At 42.3% G+C, this 25,153-nt stretch overlaps 1 protein-coding gene across 1 annotated transcript in view; it reads left to right on the forward strand.

Moving 5' to 3' along the window:
* Positions 1–9,514: 9,514 nt before the first annotated feature.
* The window catches only part of LOC118745849 (putative nuclease HARBI1), a 56,139-nt gene continuing 40,500 nt past the window's right edge, over positions 9,515–25,153 (forward strand). The window contains exons 1-2 of the mRNA XM_036479516.1: positions 9,515–9,598; positions 9,662–9,908. Coding sequence (XP_036335409.1) covers positions 9,515–9,598; positions 9,662–9,908 — 331 coding nt within the window. The remainder of the gene's footprint in view (positions 9,599–9,661; positions 9,909–25,153) is intronic.

The following is a 25,153-nucleotide window of genomic DNA, read 5'->3' on the forward strand; positions in this document are numbered from 1 at the left end:
TATTATTTTATAAATATTGACACAGGCGCTTCCGGTTAAGTAGTATATCAAGCAACATTGGTGGGCCTGCGACAAGTACTGCTAAACGTCTTATAAGCAACCTAGAAATAATTTTATATTCCTTCAGCGAAAGCGAAGGCACGGATGTAGAATCTGGGGGCATCACAAAATGTGAAATTAAAGCTCAATTAACCTATCTTAAAGAAAAACGAGCTCATCTCGGTGAAAATCCTCTCGATTGGAGGAAAACTAAACTAAAATGCGACAAATTGACATATCTGGTCCGCAAATATTTGAGCGGTCCACATTCCAGCGTTCCAAATGAGCAATTGTTCAGTGCAGCCGGCCTTATATACGAGCCTCTAAGAAATCGCCTCATGTGAAAAAAGGCAGCAAAATTAGTTTTTTGAAATATAATATGCCCCTTTTGAACTTTTTTGTTCTAATAATTTAGAAAATTTTTAAGTAATATAAACGATGACTACGTTAATTATAGATTTTTAATGTTATTCCTATCATTCGCATTCGCATTGGCATTCGCGAATGTGAAAAATATTACATTCGAAACATCCTTAGTACATATATATATGTATATATAATGAACATGTGTCGATCAGTGTTGCCGCGAAACAGTTTTAGTGGTTAGCTAAATTGCAGCTAAAAAAGGGCTAAAAAAGAGCTAAAAATCGTCGTTGTGGCTAAAAATGGTAGCTAAATTTTTTTACCTACATCTTATATATAAAAATAAGTGCACGTTTTTGGTGTGACCTTATAACTTGAAAACAGCTTGACCGAATTCAACCAAATTTATGTGGCATATTCAATTTATCATGCAGATGGTTTATGCGAAGTTTTCCCGAATTCGGAAGAGGGGGCGTGGCACCACCCATACTAACTAAAATATAAAAATAAGTGAACGTTTTTGGTGTGACAATATAACTTAAGAACGGCATCACCGAATTCAACCAAATTTATGCGGCATATTCGGGCTATCATGCAGATATTTTATGTGGAGTTTTCCCAAATTTGGAAAAGGGGCGTGGCATATGTATGTATCTTATGTATACAAATAAGTACACGTTTTTGGTGTGAGCTTATAACTTGAGAACGGCTTCACCGAATTCAACCAAATTTATACGGCATATTCAGGCTATCATGCAGATGGTTTATGTGAAGTTTGCCCGAATTCGTAAAAATGGGTGTGGCACCTTCCATACTAACTAAAATTTTTTTTTGTTGTATATCTCTTGAAATATTTGTGGTAGAGTACTGGAAGTTGGCATAGAGGTATAACAAATAATTCCATACTCATGGATAAAAATGGGCCGTATTGGAAAAGAGGGCGTGGCACCTCACATCTTATATATAAAGAATAAGTGCAAGATTTCAACCAAATTTATACGGCATAGTCGGGCTATTATGCAGATGGTGTGTTAAGTTTCCCCGAATTCGGAAAAGGGGGCGTGGCACCACCCAGACTAACAAAAATTTTCATCTGGTATATCTCTTGAAATATTTGTGGTAGATTACTGGAAGTGGTTGCTATACGTGGCCTGTTCAAGAGTTGGCATTCCAAATTGTTTATTTATTCATACCCAAGATGGAAAAACAAAAAATGTTGTACAGTATATTTTGCTTTGCTGCGTTTATGCTTAAGTGCACATATAAGATACCTACCCCAAAATGCGCATCTGAGACATTATTTTTAACATTTATAAGGAAACTGCTCCGATAGATGCATTCAACATACCTGCACATTGGCGATACCTGCCTTAAAAATTGTGCGACTAATATCAATTATCAAAGAAAGTATTACGTTTACCTGCACTGGCCCTACAATTACCTAATTTTACAACTTTTTATTTATTTTGTTCATCTCGCAGAACAACGAAAATGGCTGAAAATTTATGTAGTTATATATATAATTAGATACTATTCGGTAAAAATTTCGCTTGCAGTAGTTTCTATTGCTTTCATAGGGACTTGGATACCTTCCTCATTGAAGTAGTAAAGAAAATTCGCTTAAGTGCCTTTTTCGGTTAAGTGCACAAGTTTTTCGTGCAAAGAAGGAAGTGCAGCTAAGCAAAATATACTGTATATCCAAATCTGTTGGATGAAGATTTAAAATCAAGAATCAAAAATTTTGAAATAAAACAAATGATAAATTTTCATATAGAAAAATTCCAGGACTTTTCATTCGTTTTTCAATATTTGGTGTAGAGAAGCACACCGGGGTACTGCTAGTATAAATATGTAAGTATACACGCAAACATTTTCTATAATTACTGGTATAGAAAGACAATGAACTCTGAAAAGAATTACTATTTTATTCAACAAAAAAACCTTTGAGTAACACATAAAGCATATTAAGGGCCACCAACTTACCTATTTTAAAGTATAGTTAAATCGTTAACGGATAAGATAACGGCCCAGAAACGTAAGGAACATACATAGAAATATGTTTACTTGCCTTAAAGGAAAGGCGTTCGCTTTATGAGCGAAGAGTTAAATTCATGAAAATCATAAAAAAAATTTGAATGTCAATGATGAATAAATTTTGAAAAGGGCTAAAAAAAGGGCTAGGGGCAATTTCAAATTTTTGTGGCCAAAAAAAGAATTTGGTAGCCAAATTTAGCCACCAAAGGGCTAAAACGGCAACACTGGTGTCGATGCTGCCACCAATGCAAAACTTATCAGTGTAGGCCACTAGTGCATTTGTGCTTGCATACTAATAATACCCTCTATTTCTGCAAATTTGATGCTTCACAGCAAGGTGATAGTCAAATTGCGGCTGCCGCCCTGTCGTTGTGCTTTCAAAAACTGCTCTAGAACTTTCTGGTTGCATTTATAATTTCTTAGCAAAACGGCAGTCAACACATTCACTTTTTTCTTGATTGCTGTTGCTTTGCTTTCCATATCATACATGCATGGTAGGAGTGCTTTTGTATTCTCCACACAAAATTATCCAGCAGCAAAAATTCTGAGCATTTTGCAAAATTTGCAAAAACTTGCAATCTTCGAAACAGCTGATCACTTTCACACACGGTTAAAAATTTCGGTTTTAATTTTGAACTTTTCGGACTACATATATGACCAAACTAGATTTAGTTTCAAATACAAACCTTCCAAGTTTAAAAAAAGAGAGCGCATACGATGGATTTAGAATTTAAACAGTTCTGTTTAAATTTTAAACCCAAAAACTAAGAATAAAAAAAAAATCTTAAAGTTCGTGTTCCGTTTTTTGGGGATTGAACCCGGACAGCCTTGGTAGCAACCAATTGTATCAAGCATCTTTGCACACTCAGCCACAGCCATGCATGTAAAAGTGCATTCAAATGTTGAGTTTGAATCAATCAACACCATATTTCGCTGTGTTGATGCCGTCAGTTCATAAGATTTGCTCTCTCTCTATGCCTTAAAGCCTGATTATGGCAACTTAACTTAACTTAACGGAACGCAGAACTTAAAGAATCAAAATGAAACAGATTTCGACGTGGCATTAAGTTACGTAAAGTTTCGGCTGTTCAATTATAAGCAACACCCATTTAAGATAATTTTTAAGAGAGCGCCGTAAGTTACGTTAAGTTGCCATAATCAGACCATAACTTAATGCCACGTCGAAATGTGTTCATTTTGATTCTCTAAGTTCTACGTTCCGTTAAGTTAAGTTGCCATAATCAGGCTTTAAGTCTTATAGGTCATATAAAATAAGGCATATTGAGGCAAACATTTTCTAAATCGGTTTAGATTTTAAACAAAATGTTCTATATATGAAACCTAAAAACTAGAATTAAAACATTTTGGTTTGATTTTTAAACAAATATGGCCTATATTTGAAACCACAAACTTTTTGGTTTTAATTTTAAACCACTCATAGCAAAACATCATTTTCTCGGCTGCTTGGACTAAAATTTAAACCAAAATATGTTAAAAATTGCTTAAAACTATTGATTGGTTTAAAAAGTAGACTATAAAAGATTAAAAAAGGCAGCAGTCCCAGCTCGGTTTAAAAATTAAACCCAAATTTTTGACAATGCAGTGGCAAAAGCTGGTCCATTTTGTAATTTAGTATCCGCTTGGTGCATTGTCCCTGATTTGGCATTTTATACTATAGAATACTTTTCGCCAGAACCTTTCAGCATTGTTACCTATTTTGGTACATTTCTGTTAAACGCAACTTTTTTTTGACAATTTTTTATTTTACTAGCATTTAATAAACATACCTGTATGCTTTTGTTGATTAACTTGATATGTATATTCATTTGTATTGGAAGCTTAACGTTTTGATGGCATTTTAAAACAATTCATTTGCACTTAAATATGTTTTCCACCTTCGACAAGCCATGTTTTATATCTTGACTTTTATACAGAAAATTTTATCTAATCTAAAAACATATATGTAACTATGTATGGTCTTTTAAATTTGGGTACTTTTTCGGCTTATTTAGTACACTATTTTGGTCGTTTGGTCCAAATTAAAAAACTCATTTATCATCCCTGGTCACTAGTGATGTTAACTAAAAGCAAAACGGAACAAAACGTTTTTCTTGTGACTTTCGTAAGATTAATGAGAAGATAGTTAGGGACAGTTTTCCAATGACATACATCATTCGTGACACAAAACGGACAATACGAGTTTTGTTGCGTGCCATTTGGCATAACAAATTCTCCGATGGTATTTTGCCGTTATATTCTAGCGACTTTTCAAGAGTTTCTGGCTGATGGAAGAGTCCTTATATACACGGATGACCTCGTAATTCCTTCCCAGGATAAGATTGAGAGTCAGGAAAAGTTGGAAAAAGTATTAAAGCACGCTAGCGAAACCGGTTTAAACATTAGGTGGGAGAAATGCCAGAGTTTGAAAAAACGGATAAATTTTTTGGGTTTTTGGGTTGGTTCGGAAGGAAAAACTAAGGCAGAAAATAATTTCCCAATACCGGCAAGCAAAAAAGAGTTTCAACGATTCTTAGGTTTATCGTAATTTTGCAGATGTTTTATTAAGCTGGATGAAAATCAGCTATTGGCTATTCAACAGCTAAAACGCGCGTTGGTGGGTGCGCCGGCTTTGAAACTTTTTGCTCCCACTGCAGAGACAAAAATGGATACAGACGCAATTAAATTTGGCTACGGTACAGTTTTGTTGCAAATAGACCCGGAAGATCGTTTATTACATCCTGTCGAGTATATGAGCCGCAGAACAACGCCAACGGAATAGAAGTACAGAGCTTTCAACTAGAAGTACTTGCAGTTATAAAAGCACTGAAAAAATGACGAATCTACTTAAAGGACATTAAATTTAAAATAGCAAGCGATTGCAACGCGTTCGCAATGACGGTGAAAAAACAAGACGTACCTGACAGAACAATGTGGTGGAAAATGTACATACTTACAAGTAATGATAGAACTTTTTAAAAAGGTATCGATACTAGCACTCATTTAGAATATTTGCAATAAAAAGGTACGAGTAGTACTTCCAAGTATTTTTAAGACAAACGCGAAAAGTAAACAAATATCAGATTGCTTTGATTTTATGACATCTTGCTATGTGTAAATTGAATATACACTGCTTTTATTAGTTGAAATCTGATTTAACAATGATTTCTAAAGGAGTTTTTGAAATAAACTTTGCAACGAAGCGTTCTTGTTGCCCCGATGCTTCTTCTGCAATGATGGGGTATACTCGCCATGTTCAGGGTTCGTTACAATAAATTTGTATGTTTCGGGGCTCTGGTAGATCGTACTTTATCTAAATTCCTTAATTTCTATAAACATACTAGCGGTACCCCGGTGTGCTTCTCTACACCAAATACTGAGAAATATTGAAAAATGAATGAAAAATCCTGGAATTTTTCTATATGAAATTTTTTTTTGTTTACTATATTGCAGCCATGTTTATACTTGACTTAATTTATCCGAAGAAAAAATAAACACAGCACATCATAGCAAACACACAAAAAACAATTGTTTACTATGTTTTCGATTTTTCATGTATCTGCTGTTGTACCATATACGTGGTTCATGTGACAGACATACACTGTCATATACCATGAACCGCTGGACCGAATTCGGGCACACTTCACATAACTCATCTGCATGATAGTCCGAATATACCGTTTAAATTTGGTAGAATTCGTGCACTTAGTTTTTATATAAGATGGGAGGTGCCACGCCCCCTCCTCCAATACCGTACATTTTTCTCCATGAGTATGGAATTATTTCATATGTCTCTATATCAATTTCCAGTAATCTACCACAAATATTTCAAGAGATATACCAGATGAAAATTTTTGTTTGTATGGGTGGCGCCACGCCCCCTTTTCCGAATTCGGGGAAACTTAACACAAGTCATCTGCATAATAGCCTGAATATGCCGCATAAATTTGATTGAATTCGGTGAAGCCGTTCTCAAGTTATAAGCTCACACCAAAAACGTGTACTTATTTTTATACATAAAATACATATGCCACGTCCCCTTTTCCAAATTTAGGCAAGCTCTACATAAAATATCTGCTTGATGATCCGAATATGCTATATAAATTTGGTTGAATTCGGTGAGGCCGTTCTCAAGTTATAAGCTAACTCACTATTTTTATATATAAAATAGAGGCCCCACGCCCCCTTTTCCGAATTCAATAAAACTTCACATAAACCATCTGCATGATAGCCCGAATATGTCGCATAAATTTGGTTGAATTTGGTGAAGCCGTTCTCATGTTATATGATCACACCAAAAACGTTCACTTATTTTTATATTTTAGTTAGTATGGGTGGTGCCACGCCCCCTTTTCCGAATTCGGGAAAACTTCGCATAAACCGTCTGCATGATAGATCGAATATGCCACATAAATTTGGTTGAATTCGATGAAGCCGTTCTCAAGTTATGAGGTCACACCAAAAACGTGCACTTATTTTTATACATAAGATAACAAGAAAAAGATCACGATAGAAAACTCCTCTGGTGGTTGGGTAACGGCTCCTTGTTCCGTTACTAGCCTGTTATGGCATAGTGGCGTGGATTTAGTACTGGTGGGCAGCGCTCTGTTGACGCTGGTGGCTGGCGCGTTGCTTATGTCGGTAAATGGTGCTCAGGTCGCATCAGTTTGTAGCGCTCTCGGTAATGTCGGTGAGTCGCGCCGGTGAGTGGCGCTCTAACAACGTCGGTGAGTAGCGCTCTGGGGACGCCGGTATGTGGCGTTCTTGCAATGTAGGAGAGTTAAAGCGCGAACAGTCAGCGACGTAGCGTAAACGTAGGTTGACGCAGACACGATCTATCTTATGGGATTCGCATGTTATCGAAAACTCACCACGCTCTCTATCAACAGTAAAATTGATATGCTGCTACGTATGTCAACCCTACGTTTATGCTACGTCGTTGACTACCTGAGCTGTTACGCTCTGATTTCGTCAAGTGGCGCTCTGCTGGCGCCGGTAAGTATCGCTCCGGTGATGCCGGAGAGTAGCGCTCTAATCACGCCGTTGAGTGGTGCTCGGGTTGCGCCGATGAGTGGTGCTCTAGTGGTGCCGGAGGGTTGCGTTCTGGTCGCGGCAGTAATGTCGCCCTTCTTTCGCGACGATGGGTGACGTTCTAGCGATGTCGAGGGGTTGCGCTCTGGTCGCGCCAGTAATGTCGCTATCTGTTCGCTCCCGACTAAAATATGATGGTGAACATAACGAAGTTGTTTTACTCTGGGTGCCAGGTCACTCTGGAGTACCTGGTTATGACAAATCTGGTAATTTAGGCAGAGCTCAGACCAGGCTTTTCTCGGTCCGCAACCAGTTTTAGCACTCCCACCTTCGGGAATTGAAGCCACCATCGGAAACTGGGTGAATACTTCGCTCAGAAATGACTGAGAGGCATCGAGGGGATGCAGGTGGGCAAAACTCATATTTCCTTCAATCTCACAAGGTCTGTCTTATTTTTTGCTCTAACGTAGCAGACCATGCTGTAGACAACTTGCTGGACTACTGACTGGTCACTTCACGTGGCACAAACACCTGACTGTGATAGTCGTAAATCACAAGCCCATTTGCCCATCTTGCCTTGAAGAAGATGATACGGTGGAAGACTTTTTGTGCTTCTTGCTTGCTTAATTATTTGTCATCGATATTTTTAAACTCGTTCTTTTATCTATTGTCAGTTTCTGAATTAAAAGTTTGGCGTACAAATATTAGCAGTTTTGATGTTTTAAGTTTTGTGTTTTAAAAATGTGATATTTATTTTTCGCCTCACTTTAAAACTCGGAGCGATAAAAATAAAAATTACGCCGTTAACACAAATAAGCTACTTTAAGATAATGCAAATAACGATAGCGTTCGCAGTGCTCTTAAAAAATATAACTCTTCCTAGCGAGATAGTATTTTTATGTATTTATGAGCTCTATTTTTTAAAACCTACAAGTGTGTAATCACATTATTTTTATAGATAGAACACAAGAAAATATTTTACTTTTTTTTGCCACTCACATTGTTACTGTTATTACATTATATCGCTTTCAACTTAGTTCTAAGTATTGCGAATTCATTGAAAAAGCTATCCTCAAATCGAAATGACTTGTTCTTCCTGATTAGATTGTAACCAAAACTTACCTATTTTTAAGGGGGTCAAGCTTCTTGGTGCTGTTATCACACGTGATGAAGTGCTCTGGATCAGGGGCTGGCGATGGCTCAAGACCGACCATACGTGGCGAAGAATCACACCCTGCGAGAGGTGCCCCTGCTTTTACTGAATATGGGGGATCTAGAGAGAACAACTCGATAAAATCCGTAAGTCCAGGTGTTAATCGGACCGTGCCTGCGGACTGAATGGCCCTACGTTAGTGTGTCTTTTTACGGTGTACTCCAGTCACGTGGCGCTGTCTGGTTTTATTAAGTCTTTCCGGGGTACCGCGCCTCTGCCTCGGATGACCTCTCTCATCCCCCTTAGTCGTGGATTCTATGGAAGAAACACAAATAACTGAAAAAACAATAAAATCTCTGTGCCTTCTAACAGTGGGCAACAGTCAGCAGTCTCAGAAGTGCACGCGATGCCCAACGAGATTGCTGAACAAACGGCGATCGCAGCGGATGAACTGGGTGCAAATCCAAACGGCCAAGGCGATCAACTCTCCCGGGACGCTGTAATGGACGAAGTGGACTTTTATCCAAACGGCCTTCTCAGCAACCCGGTGGCCATGGATGTCGATATTGCCAACATGGGCTCTGGTTCAAATGCCAACGGCATCCAAATACCCACAGATGAGGAGTAGGCGCTCTTATCGCCACAGCAGGAGGAAGCTAGTACTCCTAAAAGAAAACTATAGGAGCAGGTAAAAAGCGCTACAAATTCTATCTCACCAGAGGTATCAGCGAAAGCGATGCCAAACGGCTAGCCATTATTCCAATGGCAAAAGGAAAGGCCAAACTGGCTTTGCTGGCTGGCACAAAGCTTAAGAGGAACCGAACGGTGAACCTTACATCTTCCCCGGTGGAGAACTCTCCCAAACGGAAGCCAGGTATAGCTGACAAAAGGGCCCATATGGGGCCAAAGGAACCTAGTGCCAAGGCAACTTTTTCCGATGTCACAAAGGCGCCGACCTGTCAGGCGGACATTGGAAATGGGGTAAGGTTAGGGATACTCCCTAAAGGGTACCCTAAAACACTTTGGTACTTAGACCAACTACAGGCCATTCAAGCGGCCATCGTGGAGGAGGTGTGGCGACAGCGAAAGGGCTGTTGCGGTTGCACCTTCCGCCCGGGATGGATGTCAGTTGGCTGCGGAGACGCTGAAAAGCTGGAGTGGCTGCGCAAGGTATCCCAAACCCTGAAACCCTGGAAGGGCGCGGAAATTGTGGCAATGAATGCCACTGACGTGCCCAAACCCAGTGTCTATATTGGGTACTTTCCGGAGCCATCAATCACTCCAGTGGACAGTATCCTTGGCCTTGTCGAGGATCAGAACCGAGGACTGCGGGTAGGTAGTCGGAGGGTGCTCAACAGGGTACAGAAAAGATCCACCACTGGGCTCAATCTAACGGTCGACCGCACTCAGCGGAGACACTTGACAGACTGGGATACCTAGTCAATTATGGCTATGGCAGGGTGCGCATCCATAAAAAAGGGAATACGAATGAGTCGTCAGACCCGAAGGGTACCCAACCTGCTAAAGCCAGTTCCTCCTCCACTGCACAAAGTGCTCGCATCGAAGAGGGACCTTGTGGTTCCAAGGACGCACCCAAGGCACTACAAAGGTTACCTTCGTAGCAGCCAGGGCCAGTGGAGAAGGAAAAATAACCTGTTCAGGAGTCCATAGAGCGACCCTGCTGCTCAAAAAGTGCCTGCAAGTGAACCTCCATCATGCAAAGGCGGCCTCTGACGTCTTATGCAAGAGGTTCTAAACAGAACTCTTGGATGTCGCATACATCCAAGAACCGCGGGTTTCGCCGGGGCTATTAAAGGCCTAAACGACTGTGATGTTAAGATAGTTTACAACACCACACACTGCAGGCCCAGAGCGGCCATATAACTATGTAACAACATGACTTTTGCTCCCATTTCAGAGTTGACACAACAGGACCTAGCTGCTGTATGGACTAAAGTACCCACTCAAATGGGAGAACAAGAGGTCGTTCTCGCTTCAGTTTACCTCTCAGGCGACAGCTGCTAGATGCCCACAAGGGAAGTAATAGCCCTAGTGTTTAAAGATTTTAAGTTGATTAGCTGACATCTAGCGTTATAAGGAGGAATCGGATCAGTAAAATGTAAAGAGCGCAGGGCAAACCGAATAAACGTTTTTTGTACTCTTTCAAGTCTCCTTATATGGCAGTCAAAATATGGTCTCCAGATAAAGACAGCGTATTCTACTTGGAGCGCCCAAGTGAGGTAAACAGCAGTTTCAAGGTGTAAGGATCACTAAAATCTGAACTAAATCGGCGAATGAAAGCAAGCATGGAATATGACTTTACTATAGTGCAGTTTAAGTGGCTCTGAAACAGGAATTTAGAATCAAAAATCACACCGAGGTCGGATATTTCACACACTGTGCTTAGCCGGGAACTACCAATGTAATATGAGGTAGGGATAAGGGAACGTGGTTTAGTGAAAGAAACATGAAAGCACTTTTTTATATTCAAATGTAATTGGTTTTTACCACACCAGGAAGCAACATTAATAAGATTCGATTGGTGCTTATCAGAATTTAAACTACTTGAAACAATTGTGAACACTTTAAAGTCGTCAGCATATAAGGCAAAGTTCGAGAAATCCTCAAGGTTTGTCACGGTAGACCTACCAGTCATAAAGCCATGGTGGTTAGTTGAAATTAATCGCTTAGTCGCAAAATACAACTTTTGCTTAACAATGGATTCAAACAATTTCGAAACCGTTGTCAATTTGGAAATTGGCCGATAGTTGGCAACGTTGTTCTTGTTACCACTTTTGAAAATAGGAGTGATAGAAGTGACCTTCCAGGCATCAATAAAAATACCACACTCCAGTGACTTGTTAAAAATTAATAAGAGCGGGTACGCAAATGTGGAACAATTCTTTAAGAGGTAAGAGGATAAGCCATCTGCGTCAGTCTGGGAAGAGGATTTGATATGCGAAATGCCATCAACAACATCATCGAGCGTTAAGGTGAGTGTACCAAAATTAAGTGGGGATTTGATACTATCCTCCGACATAAGGTCATTAACTAGAACCGAGTCAGGTTCAATGTTTGAGCTAAAGAAGTCAGCGAAAAGGTTAGCCGCCTCCGAAGAGGAGTACGCATGGTTTTCATTATGGAAAACCTCCGACGGAATGTTAGAGCACGATTTCTGGGAGTTAACATAACGCCAGAAGGCCTTGGGATTCGATTTTATGTCGGCTTCGAATTTAAGAACATACCTTCTGTGTAGAGATTTACTAAGGGCTTTGAACTCACTCGAATGATGCCAAACTTCATCCCTATGAAATACGGAATTGAATTTTTTGAAAAATTTGTTTCTCAAATTTTTAATTTTTTTCAACTCTTCGGTATACCACGGAATTTTGTACCAACTCTTTTTAACTAGCGGAATATTATTCATGCAAATATCATATATCTTAAGTTTAAAAGCATTAAAACATTCATTTACATTAGCGCCACAGAATACGGAGTCTCAATCTATTAACGAGAATTCATTATTCACTGCGTCAAAATTACAATTTTTATAACAAAAACTAGTGGATTGGGTATCCGAGTGAATCGGTTTAAAATCATAAAATTCCAACTGCAGAACGAGTGGAACATGATGTAGACCATGGCCCGATAGAGGATCAAGGCATTCTCGCAGTGAGAAATTCATGTTATCGCTAATAAAAATAAGGTCTAAAATTCTAGCTAGTTTGTTTAGAAAGTAATTTATCTGCATAAGATTAAGACTTAAAATATTATCAACTAAATAAGATTCAGAAAAGCTATTTATGTTCTTAGGAATCAGGGCAACATTATCATGGATATTGGTCCATGTAACATTACCTAAGTTAAAATCGCCAAGAATACAAAAATTACATAGCGGCCGCTTAGATACTAAGCCTGCAATATTATCTACGTGCGCTTTGTAAAGTAAGTCATCGTTAGTAGGCGGGATATAAGACGCACAAATAATAAGTTTAGAGATGCCAATAACAGATAAGCAAAGTTGGTCCAGAAGGGAATTTCCATTTTCAAGCGGCAGCACATATGAACGAAATTTCCGGTAAACAGCGATGAGAATTCTTCCTCTTCTGGAAATTCCTGTTTTCGACATATCGCGGTCTTTTTCGGTACACATTGTAGCTGTTAGGATAGAAGAATTCGCTGTCGCAGAAGTCCACATTAAGCCAGGTCTCGATAATTACAAATACGTCATATTCCAATTGTGCACTTAGATCAAAGAGAAGCTTAGACTTTGTCCTTATGCCGGAAGCATTTTGAAAATAAATATTAATATGTTTGGAGTGATTCACGTAATATGAGGATGCATTTATGACTCTTGCTGAGGCGCACCGACTCTTGGAAAAAACTGGAAAGGTCGAATTTTGACATTGGCTGGCCAAATATTCGCATTCAGCAGCTTATTATAACACCATTCGGAAACTCCCAGCTTAAGGTTGACTCTTGCAAGATCGGGCACGTTAGTATCTTTCTTTATAAGCATAAAACATACCAGAAACTTTTTATCGATAACGTCGTGATTAGAGACGTATTCCAAGATGTCATCAGTGGTCACACTGTTCGCGAAGGAAGAAATATGCAACCACGTCATTTTCGAAACCACACTTAATCCCTTATTGCTATTAGACCCAATAATAAGGGTTGCTTTAGCTTACGGCGATTATTGTTGGGATGACTTTTCCAGTTGGGGTTTTTGTTTGTAACTTGCACATTCGGAACAGACTGCATGGGTGGCGAAACAGGCGAAAGCGCGACACCATTTGCATAAGACATAGTATGAGTAGTCTGAGAATGCAGAGACAAAGCGGGCAGAGAAAGCACTGGCGGAGCAGCATAGCTTGGCGTTGTCATCACACTAGTTGTTTTAGTGTTAGCATCCCGTAAAGGCGACGAGACTGATGTGCACTCAGCGGGATTGGTAAAAGATGTTGTTTTCGTAGCTACTGCATTATTGAGAGCAGCTCCGGCAGATACAGCAGCTCCACTTAGCGACGTGGCATCAGAAGAAGAAGTAAATGACGTCGTCTTGTTCGCTGCTTCAGTGATAGCAGCTTCAGTGTTCGTAGCAGCGGCGACCGGAGACGAAGCAGCAGGTGAGGAAGAATACGCAACTGCAGGCAAAGAAAAAGCAATACGAAGAGATTTTATTTCCGATGTAAGTAACGATATGCAAGCATCACTATTATTGAGTTTAGTCTGCAGTGAAAGAGTTTGAGCATGCAGGGCATCGAACTTTTGCATTAGCTGCTTCTTATCATCGTGCAATGCATTCACCAAAGATAATACACGGGCATTCTCTCTTCTAAGGGCGGCAATTTTTTTAAAAACTGCAAGCAAGGTAATTCGCTGCTTATTATTGAGTTCGTTTGAACTTCCGTCATCGTGCAATGCATTCACCAAAGATAATACAAGGGCATTCTCACTTCTAAGGGCGGCAATTTCTTTAAAAAGAAGCAAGGTAATTTGCTTACAGCACTAAAAGGAGTTGCCTATACGCCGCTATGTCTGAATTTGGCATCCCCTCAAAACTCATACGTCTGTGTAAAATGATATTGAGCAATACCATCAGCTCCGTCAGAATTGGGAAAGACCTCTCCGAGCCGTTCGCCACAAAACGGGGTTTCAGACAGGGCGACTCCCTTTCATGTGACTTCTTTAATCTGATGTTGGAGAAGATAATAAAAGCTGCAGAACTGAACCGCTCAGGAACAATTAACTACAAGAGCGTGCAATTACTGGCTTATGCCGATGACATCGACATCATCGGCAATAAAAACCGCGAAGTCTAATCTGCCTTTTCCAAGTTGGATAGGGAAGCAAAGCGAATGGGTCTGGTGGTAAACGAGGACAAGGCGAAGTATCTCCTGTCATCAAACAAACAGTCAGCACATTCGCGCCTTGGCACCCACGTCACTGTTGACAGTTACAATTTCGAGAAAGTAGAGAATTTCGCTTACTTGCGAACCAGCATTAATACCGATAATAATGTCAGAATTGAAATCCAACGCAGAATCACTCTTGCCAACAAGTGGTACTTTGGTCTGAGTAGACAATTCAGGAGTAAAGTCCTCTCGACGTACGAAAACCACGCTCTATAAGTCACTCATCATGCCCGTGCTGGTATATGGCGCAGAAGCATGGACAATGACAACATCCGATGAGGCGGCTCTTGGAGTGTTTGAGAGAAAGATTTTGCGGAAGATTTGCGGGCCTTTACGCGTTGGCAGACGATGTAATGATGAGCTGTATGAACTTTACAACGATATGGACATAGTGCAGCGAATTAAATTCAGCGGCTCCGCTGGCTTGGTCATGTCGTTCGAATGGACACTGACGCTCCATCTCTGAAAGTATTCAACTCGGAACCCGCTGGTGGTAGCAGAGGAAGAGGGAGGCCCCACTACGATGGAAAGATCAGGTGGAGAAGGACTTGGCTTCACTTGGCGTTTCCAATTGGCGTCAGTTGACACAGAGGAGAAACGACTGGCGTGCTTTGCTGAACTCGGCCAAAATCGCATACAGCGCCAAAGAAGAGGAAGAAGAAGGTAATTTGCTGCTTGTTATTGTGTTCGTTTGAACTTCCGATTGTATTGCTTTTTTGAGAGTCAGACGAGACTAAATTAACAACTTTCTCAGCCGAGGAAGCGGATGGTGTAGGCAAGCGATTCGATTTACGGCGCTCATCCAGGCAAAGTTTGAAAAAGAACGGCTTGTCAGCCGAAAGTAGAAAATCAAGATCAGCCGGCACAACATCAACACAGTCTAAATGAAAAAACTCCTTGCATCCCGCACTCAGCACCTTTGGTTGGGCCCGATCAACCTTTTGACACCCCCAAACTGTAACACGACGGCTTGGTAGTGATGAGCTGCGACGCCAACGCCCATCACTGTGTATGGGATAGCTTTGATACCTATTCTAGATCTAAGTCATTTCTTAAATTTATCTTTAAGAACAATTTATTTATTCTTAACCGGGGTAACGAGCCGACCTTTGTCAATGCTATAAGAGGGGAGGTTCTGCCCACTGAGAACCAAGAAGTCTCAAAGGGATGTGCCTTGGTGGAACGATTCTCTCCGGAAACTTAGGAAAGTTTTCAATAGGGCAAAGTCAACAGGTGACTAGATTTTTGACTTTCACATAAGGGGTAACTTTCTCATTAACAAGCTTCTATGTCAGAGTCAATACGCATATCATGCAGGCGAATCTACTATTACTGCAATACATAGCCTAACTCAAGTTATTGAAAGGCATTGCGGTATAATAAGATTTGTGTGCATTCCTGGACATATCAGGTGCTTTCGAGAATACGTCTTATGAAGCAATATCGACAGCTATGACACGAAAGGATATTCCTGACCTTATAATGGATTGGATCATAAGCATGTTCACATCCAGAACTATAATAGCGGAAATAGGAGACAGTAGGCAAGCAGTAACTGCCACCCGTGGCTGTCCTCAAGGAGGAGTCTTATCGACCCTACTTTGAACACTGGTTGTTGACGAACTCCTCGAAAAACTAAATGGCAATGGATTCAAGGCATATGGATATGCAGATGACCTAGTCATCTACGTTGTCGGCTCGCATGAGGACACAATTTGTTCCAGATTGCAAGCTGCGCTCAGATTAACGGAAGATTGGTGTGCTTCGAAGGGATTTTCAATAAACCCGCAGAAGTCCACCATTGTCCCATTTCCCAAAAGAAGGTAAGTCAACTTGACTAAAGCCACCCTGGCAGGGACAGAAATTGAGTTCTTAGAAGTGGCGAAGTTTCTAGGGGTAACTCTGGACAAAAGGCTCAATTGGAACTCACATCTCCTTAACGTTACCAACAAGGCTATAAGGGCGTTTTATGCCTGCCAGAGACTCCATGGTAAAACTTGGGGAATATCACCCAAACTAACGTGTTGGTGTTTCAGTACGGTCGTGAAACCTGTTGTCACATATGCGGCACTGGCCTGGTGGCCAAAACCAAAGCAAGCAAGTGCGGGTTCCACCTTGAGAAAGCTACACCGCTTGATCTGTGTGGCCATCACAGGAGCTATGCGCACCTTTCCAACGGATGCCCTCGGTATAATTATAGGCTTTCCTCCTCTGTCTATCCTGATAGAAAAGGAGGCCTGCTAGAGCGCCCTACGGCTGCCAAATGTAATCAGCATGAAGAGTGGGGATCTTTCCCAAGCTTTTTCTAGATGATCCCGCTATCAAGTTCACAGATATCATGCTACCGAAATTATCCTTTTACAAGCCCTACAAGGTCAGAATTCCTGAAGGGACTGCTGTAAAGTGATAATATCTATGATTGATAAAGGGTCCTAACTATGGTATACCTATGGATCAAAGATGGAAGTCGGGAGTACTGGGGCCGGCATGCTTGGACCAAGGTTCCAGAAAAGTCTGCCAATGGGCCTCAGACCTAAGCATTTTCCAGGCAGAAGTCTTCGCAATCGAAGTCTGTGTTCGAGAATGTCTTTGGAGAAGGACAAACGGGACCAGAATAAATATTATGTCGCATATTCAGGCAGCACTAAGGGCCTTAGCCTCATTTAGAACGACATCAAGGCTTGTGGACAATTGTAAAACTCTTCTGAATAGCCTAGAAGCCCATAATAGAGATACGCTGTGGTGGGTGCCTGGGCATGAAGGGTCTGAAGGCAACGAAAGGGCTAACTATCTCGCAAAACGTGGAGCCCAAACGCGAATGCATGGTCCCGAGCCTTTCTGTGGTACATCTAGAGGATACACTGCAGAACTACTTAGGAGTTGGGAGGAATCTCAGATTTCTGCCCACTGGCGTAAGTCAAAGGGAATGAGACAATCACAGAAATGCATAACTCCTTCCAGGCGGAACTCAGAAAGACTCCGTGAACTCAGCCGGGAGGGTCTTAAGACTCTTACAGGCTACCTGACAGGAAACTGCACGTTAAGCTACCATCTTAACAAAATGGGGCTTTCTTTAGAGATGGACTGCAGGTTCTGTGGGCTGGCGGAGGAAACCTCAGACCACTTTCTGTGTGACTGCCCGCGTATCATGATTAGCAGACTTATGCACCTTGGGGAACGATTGTCTTCTCCATCCAAGACTTGGAATACGGCGCCCTCCAATGTGCTTAATTTCTTGAATAGCCTAAGGTTGGAGCAACTACAATTAGGGTTTAGAACAATAGATCTTTTAGGTCGCAGCGCAAGTATACCCTTCGTACTAATAATAATACCTATTTTCAATAAAATTAGCTGGGGAAAGACTCTATAAAAAATTGCCCACTCATGGCTTAAAATATGGTCACCAATGCGTTCAGTCAAATTCGTAAATGGGTTAAATTATTCATAATTTGTACAATAATAAAATCAAATTAACTAAACATAAGACATTATAAAAAACTGGGTCACCAATGGGTTACTGCATGATCAATAACACAGGCCTACAAAATTTAAAAAAGTTCAGACCCTGGGACTAGCTTCTACTTTTCTAAAGGACTTTGTTGCGCTGAATCTTAATCCAGAATCAGTTTTGCTCGATTGGCTCAGGTTTTCGAGATATTTGAGCCTAAACATGCGAAAACCCCGACTTTTTGCTATATTCGTCATGTATTTTCATCAAGAATAGTTCGTTTTTTTAGAAAATTTAATAAACCATTTGAAAGTAAAATCTTTCGCCCTTGATAATGCTGTTTAACTCAACGACATATCTTGTTTTAAACCTGAGATATTTTCCATTGAAGTTTATGAGGTTTGCGACATTACTTCTTTGCACAAATGCTTTAAAGATACAACACGAAAAGAAACAGATTTGTGGTATACGTTTGGGCGTCTTTATTTACATAATGAGTGTATGTGTATAAGTGCGAGTGCATAGAGAAAACTTATTTAAATTTTCTAAAAAAACGAACTATTCTTGATGAAAATACGTGACGAATATAGCAAAAAGTCGGGGTTTTCGCATGTTTAGGCTCAAATATCTCGAAAACCTGAGCCAATCTAGCAAAACTAATTCTGGATTCAGATTCAGCGCATCAAAAACCTTTGGAAAACTGTCCCAGGGTCTGAAAAATGTCGGCCTGTGTAATGGGCTAAGACGGCAGAAATTTACTCTTAAAAAGTAGTTCAAGCGAGTCTAATGGAAAGAAAATCATTTCAGAATTTTGAGCACCCGCTTATATGGGGCGGCCCCAGTGTGCGCCGGTGAGTGGCGCTCTAACAACGTCGGTGAGTAGCGCTCTGGGGACGCCGGTTTGTGGCGCTCTTGCAATGTGGGAGAGTAAGGCTCTGATGTCGTCGACAAGTGGCGGCCTGCTCGCTCCGGTGATGCATGAAAGTAGCGCTCTAATCACGCCATTGAGCGGCGCTCGGGTTGGGTCGGATAGTAGTGCTCTGTTCGCGCCGATGAGTTGCGCTCTGGTAGCGCCAGTAATGTCGCTCTCTGTTCGCACCGATGACGTCGCTCCCCGTTGACGCCGACGAGTGGCTGTTGACGTCGCTCTTCTGATGCTGGTGCTGACGGCGGGTGTCGCCCGTACGCGGTTTCATGAGGGGCTGTGGTGAGAGCGTGTGTAGACGTCCAGCCCGACGATTCAAGCCGGCACAGAATAAATCACCCTTACCAGCAGTTGTTGCCGAAATGAAATCAAGCCCGACGATTCAAGCCGGCTCAGATAAAATCGCTTCTTGCCAATAGCCGCCTGTTCATGACCACAGTCTCATTCTGACTGAGTCTTTTGCGGCTGTGTTGTATCTTCAATAGCCTCTATACTTGATCTTACTCGGCTACATGTTGCTGTATGATGTTGCGTTGTCATTGGCAACGAAGAGACTGTCGGGTTTTGCTGCACTTTTTTATGCGACTGGCTATTTTGGCTTGTGTTGTAGTGGCTTATTGTACCGCCGCTTGTTTTTATGGCAGGTATTTTTTGCAAAAAGTTTACTTGTACAAGCGTAAAACAAATTTTTGCTGCAAAAAGTTTATTTAAGGTTGTTAAAAGCAAGTGTTTGAAATTCTTTAACCCTCTGCCCAGCTGGTTGATGTCCTCGTAAGAATAGAAGTTGATATCACCGCCATCCAAGAAATGCATTGGACGGGGCAAGGCAAGCAATGCCTGGAGCCTTGCGACGTATACTACAGCTGCCATGTAAAGGAGTGCAAATTCGGGAGTGAGACTCCGTCGCTGAGTACTGACGTTCACCCCGGTGGACGAGTGTCTAGCCATAATCAGCATCAAAGGAAGATCTCGCTCATCTGCGCCCATGCCCCGACGGAAGAGAAGGATAAGGTATCCATGGCTCTCTTCTATGAGCGCCTGGAGCGCACGTACGAGCGCTGCCCCCGTCATAATATTAAAATCGTGCTTGGCGACTTCAATGTCAGGGTGGGCAAGGAAGGTATCTTTGAAACCACCGTCGAAAAATTCAGCGAAACGTCCGACAACGGACTGAGGCTGATCGAGGCCCGACATATGGTAGTATGCAGTACTAGGCTCAAGCATAAAAAGACTCATCAAGCCACGTGGCTGTATCCGGATGGAACAACGAGAAACTAAATCCATCCAGTTGTGATAGACGGAAGGCATGCTTCCAGTATTTTGGACGAGCGTACACTCCGAGGCCCAAACATCGACTCAGACCACTATCTTGTTGGAGCCAAAATGCACACCCTCCACTGTGCAGAAAAAAATTGTGCGCCCAAATATGCAAGGAAAACTTAAAGTCGAAAAGCTCCAATCAAAACAGACAACCAATGCATTCTCTACTCGACTCTCACACCGGCTCTCAGAGAGCAGCCTTCAACAAACCGACATACGCGAGCAGTGGATCCACATTTGCCGTTCATTAAGTACCGCCGCCGAAGAAGTAGTCGGATTTCAGCGAACCCGAAAGAACAACTGGTACGATGACTAGCGTCAGGAAGCTGCAGAGAAAAAAGATGCCGCCTACAGTGTCGCGCTACGATCGGAGCAACGCGCGTTATGTGGGACCGCTATAGGGATATGAAGGGGGAGGCGATACGTATTTTCTGCAACAAGAAGAGGGAGGAAGGACAGGAAGAATGCCAGAAAATTTTACCAGAGAGTTAGCCGACTTACGGAAGGTTTAAAGACCAGGGCGTACTACTGTAAGAACAACAATGGCGACCTAGTTACCGATGTTCAGAACGTACATAAATTATGGAGGGAACACTTTTCCACCCTACTGAATGGTATCAGCACCGAAAGTTGGAGGGAAGAAGAACCCGAGCCTCCAGTTGATGATGATGGAGTCGATGTTCCTCCACCTGAATATACGACGTGCGAATAGCAATAACGCGGCTGAAAAACAACAAAGCTGCTGGAGCGGACAGCCTGCCAGCTGAGTTATTCAAGAACGGTGGCGAGGAGTTGATAAGGTGCAAGCGTCTACTTGTATTCAGAATAAGGTTAAATGAACGCATGCCTGACGACTGGAATTTAAGTATGCTCTGCTTAACTACAGCGGAATCAGCCCTCTAAGCATAGGTTCCAAGGTCTTATCGAGCGTATTGTGTGAAAGACTGAAGCCCACATTCAATAAACTGATTGGGCCTCATCAGTGTGGCCTTAGACCTGGCAAATCCACCATAAACCAGGTATTCCCATTACGCCAATTCTTGGAAAAAACCAGCAATAAAGGTATCGACACTCACCACCTATTTGTCGACTTCAAAGCCCTTTCGACAGCACTAAAAGGAGTTGCCTATACGGCGCTATGTCTGAATTTGGCATCCCTGCCAAACTGATACGGCTGTGCAAAATGACGTTGAGCAATATCGCAATACTCCGACCCGTTTGCCACCAAACAGGGTTTCAGACAGGACCACTCCCTTTCATGTGACTTCTGTTATCTGATGTTGGAGAAGATAACAAGACCTACAGAACTGAACCGCTCAGGAACAATTTACTACAAGAGCGTGCAATTGCTGGCTTATGCCAACGACATCGACATCATCGGTGACAAAAACCACGAAGTCTGTTCTTCTTTACTTGGGAAGCAGCATTAACACCGATAATAATGTCAGCATGGAAATCCAATGCAGAATCACTCTTGCCAACAAGTACTACTTTGGACTGAGTAGACAATTCAGGAATAAACTCCTCTCTCGATTTTTTGCAGAAGATTTACGGGCCTCTACGCTTTGGCGACGGCGAGTGCCGCAGAAGATGGAACGTTGAGCTTTAGAACGATATGGACACAGTGAAGCGAATTAAAATACAGCGGCTCCGCTGGCTTGGCCGTGTCGTTCGAATGGACATCGAGGCTCCAGCTCTAAAAGTATTCAACTCGGAACCCGCTGGTGGTAGCAGAGGAAGAGGGAGGCCTGCACTGCGATGGAAAGACCAGATGGAGAAGGACTTGGCTTCACTTGGAATTTCAAACTGGCGTCAGCTGGCAAAGAAAAAAACGACTGGCGTGCTTCAAAACTCGGCCAAACTCGCTTAGCTGGTTACAGTGCCAAATAATAATAAGAAGAAGAAGTTTATTTATATGACTATTTCGTTAACTTCTCTTCTTTTTCTTATTTGGCGCTGTAACCGCCTAAGCGATTTTGGCTGAGTTCAGCAAAGCACGCCAGTCGTTTCTCTCCTGTGCCAATTGACGCCAATTGGAAACGCCAAGTAAAGCCAAGTCCTTCTCCACCTGGTCTCTCCATCTTAGTGGGGGCCTCCCTCGTCCTCTGCTACCACCAGCGTGTTCCGAGTTGAAAACTTTCAGAGCCGGAACGTCGGTGTCCATTCTAACGACTGGCCAAACCAGCGGAGCCGCTGTATTTTAATTCGCTGCATTATGTCCATGTCGTTGTAAAGCTACCACAGCTCATCGTTCCAACGTCTGCGGTACTCGCCGTCGCCAACGCGTAACGGCCCGTATATCTTCCGCAAAGTCTTTCTCTCAAATACTCCAACAGCCGCCTCATCGGATGTTGTCATTGTCCATGTATCCGCGCCATATACCGGTACGGGCATGATAAGTGACTTATAGAGAGAGAACTTTACTCCTGAATTGCCTACTCAGTCCAAAGTAGCACCTGTTGGGAAGAGTGATTCTGCGTTGGATTTCCATGCTGACATTATTAGCGGTGATAATGATGGTTCACAAGTAAACGGAATCCTCTACTTTCTCCAAATTATAATTGTCAGCAGTGACGTGGGTGCCACGGCGTCAATGAGCTGACTGTATGTTTGTTGAACCTCGTTTATCACTACACCCATTCGCTTTACTTCCTTATCCAACTTGGAAAAGGCAGAATAGACTTCGTGGTTTTTGTCACCGATGATGTCGATGTCGTTGGCATAAGCCAGCAATTGCACGCTCTTGTAGTAAATTGTTCCTGAACGGTTCAGTTCTGCAGGTCTTATTATCTTCTCCAATATCCGATTAAAGAAGTCACATGAAAGAGAGTTGCCCTTTCTGTAGCCCGGTTTGGGGGCGAACCGCTCGGAGAGATCTTTCCCAATTATGATGGAGCTGGTGGTATTGCTCGACGTCATTTTACACTGCAGAATGAGTTTTTAGGGGATGCCAAATTCAGACATAGCGGCGCATTGGCAACTCCTTTTAGTGCTGTCGAAAGCGGCTTTAAAGTCGACAAGTAGGTGGTGAGTGTCGATCCTTTTCTCGGGGGTATTCTCTAAGATTTGGCGTATTGTAAATACCTGGTCTATGGTGGATTTTCCTGGCCTAAAGCCACAATGATAGGGCCCAATCAGTTCATTGAAGGTGAACTTCAGTCTTTCACACAATACGCTCTATAAGACCTTGTAACCTATGCTTAGAAGGCTGATCCCGCGGTAGTTGGCGCGAGCAGCGGGGTCGCTTTTCTTGTGGATTGGGTAGACCACACTTAAATTCCAACCGTCCGACATGCGTTCATCTGACCATATTCTGAACAAGAGGTGATGTATGCACTTTATCAACTCCTCGCCGCTGTACTTGAATAGCTCAGCTGGCAGGCTGTCAGCTCCAGCAGCTTTGTTGTTTTTCATCCGCGTTATTTCTATTCGTAACTCGTTATAGTCAGGCGGTGGAACATCGACTCTGTCATCATCGACTCCGGGCTGGGGTTCTTCTTCTCCACACCTTTCCGTGCTGCTACTATTCAGTAGGGTGGAAAAGTTTTCCCTCCATAATTAAAGAGCATTCTGAACATCGGTAAATAGGTCGCCATTGTTGTTCTTACAGGAGTACGCCCTGATCTTAAAATCTTCCATAAGTCGCCTAACTCTCTGGTAAAATTTTCGGGCATTCTTCCTGTCGGCCAGCATTTCAAGCTCTTCGCACTCACCTATTTCGGCCTCTCTCTTCTTATTGCGACTAATACGTCTCGCTTCCCTCTTCAGATCCCTATAGCGGTCCCACATAGGTGGCATCTTTTTTCTCTGCAGCTTCCTGATACTCCTTATCGTACCAGTTGGTCTTTCGGGCTCGCTGAAATCCGACTACTTCTTCGGCGGCGGTACTTAATGAGCAGGAGATGTTGTTTCACTGCTCACATATGTCGCTTTGTTGAAGAGTGCTCTCTGACAGCAGGTGTGAGAGTCGAGTAGCGAAAGCGCTGGCTGTCTGATGTGATTGCAGCTTTTCGACGCTAAGCTTTCCTTGCATATTTGGGCGCACATTTTTTTGCTGCACAGAGGCGGGTGCGTATCTTGACTGCAACAAGATAGTGGTCTGAGTCGATGTTTGGGCCTAGGAGTGTGCGTACGCTTAAAACACTGGAAGCGTGACTTCCGTCTATCATAACATGATCGATTTGGTTTCTCGTTTTTCGATCCGGAGACAGCCAGGTAGCTTGATGGATCTTTTTATGCTTGAAGCTAGTACTGCATACTACCATGTTTCGGGCCCCGGCGAAGTCGATCAACCTCAACCCGTTGTCGAAAATTTCGTCGTGAAGGCTGAATTTTCCGGCGGTGGTTCCAAAGATCCCTTCCCTGCCAACTCGGATTGGTTACCGCATCTTGCACATGGGTCGGTCACGTTGCCCAGGGTGCGCGAAGGAGGACGCAAGAGTCGGGATTGAGTATAGCAATGCAACTGTACTTGCATACCCATCGCAACGACTGTACCCCATTGCACTGCACGGGTATTTAAAATATTGATATACTTTCGAGTTTAAATCAAAAAGAGGTTATTAATAAATGTCTAAATTATATATTTTGATCTGGAAAATTGGTGTCTAAAAGACTACACGTAAGTATAATAGAGAAACTTAGGTCACGTCAGTAGCAGAGGGTTAAATCACTTTGCTTTGGAAATAAAATGCAAATGCAGAAAGCGAAAAACAAATGTGATGTAGATCGAGTTTTCGATACTACTCAGTACTCATGAAAAGTGTCGATTTATGTACTCGGTACTCGTATCGTTCTATCACTACTTACAAGAGTAAAATTATGTGGTCGAGCATAGGTAAGGAATACGCATGAGGCGCGTAGAAGTCCTCAGTCGTGTGTATTGCTTACTAGTAGAGGACTCGCTAACGTTAAGGATAAGAGAA

The sequence above is a fragment of the Rhagoletis pomonella genome, unplaced genomic scaffold, assembly GCF_013731165.1.
Source record: "Rhagoletis pomonella isolate Grant_MI unplaced genomic scaffold, Rhpom_1.0 Rhpom_scaffold_00009, whole genome shotgun sequence".
Lineage (NCBI taxonomy): Eukaryota > Metazoa > Arthropoda > Insecta > Diptera > Tephritidae > Rhagoletis > Rhagoletis pomonella.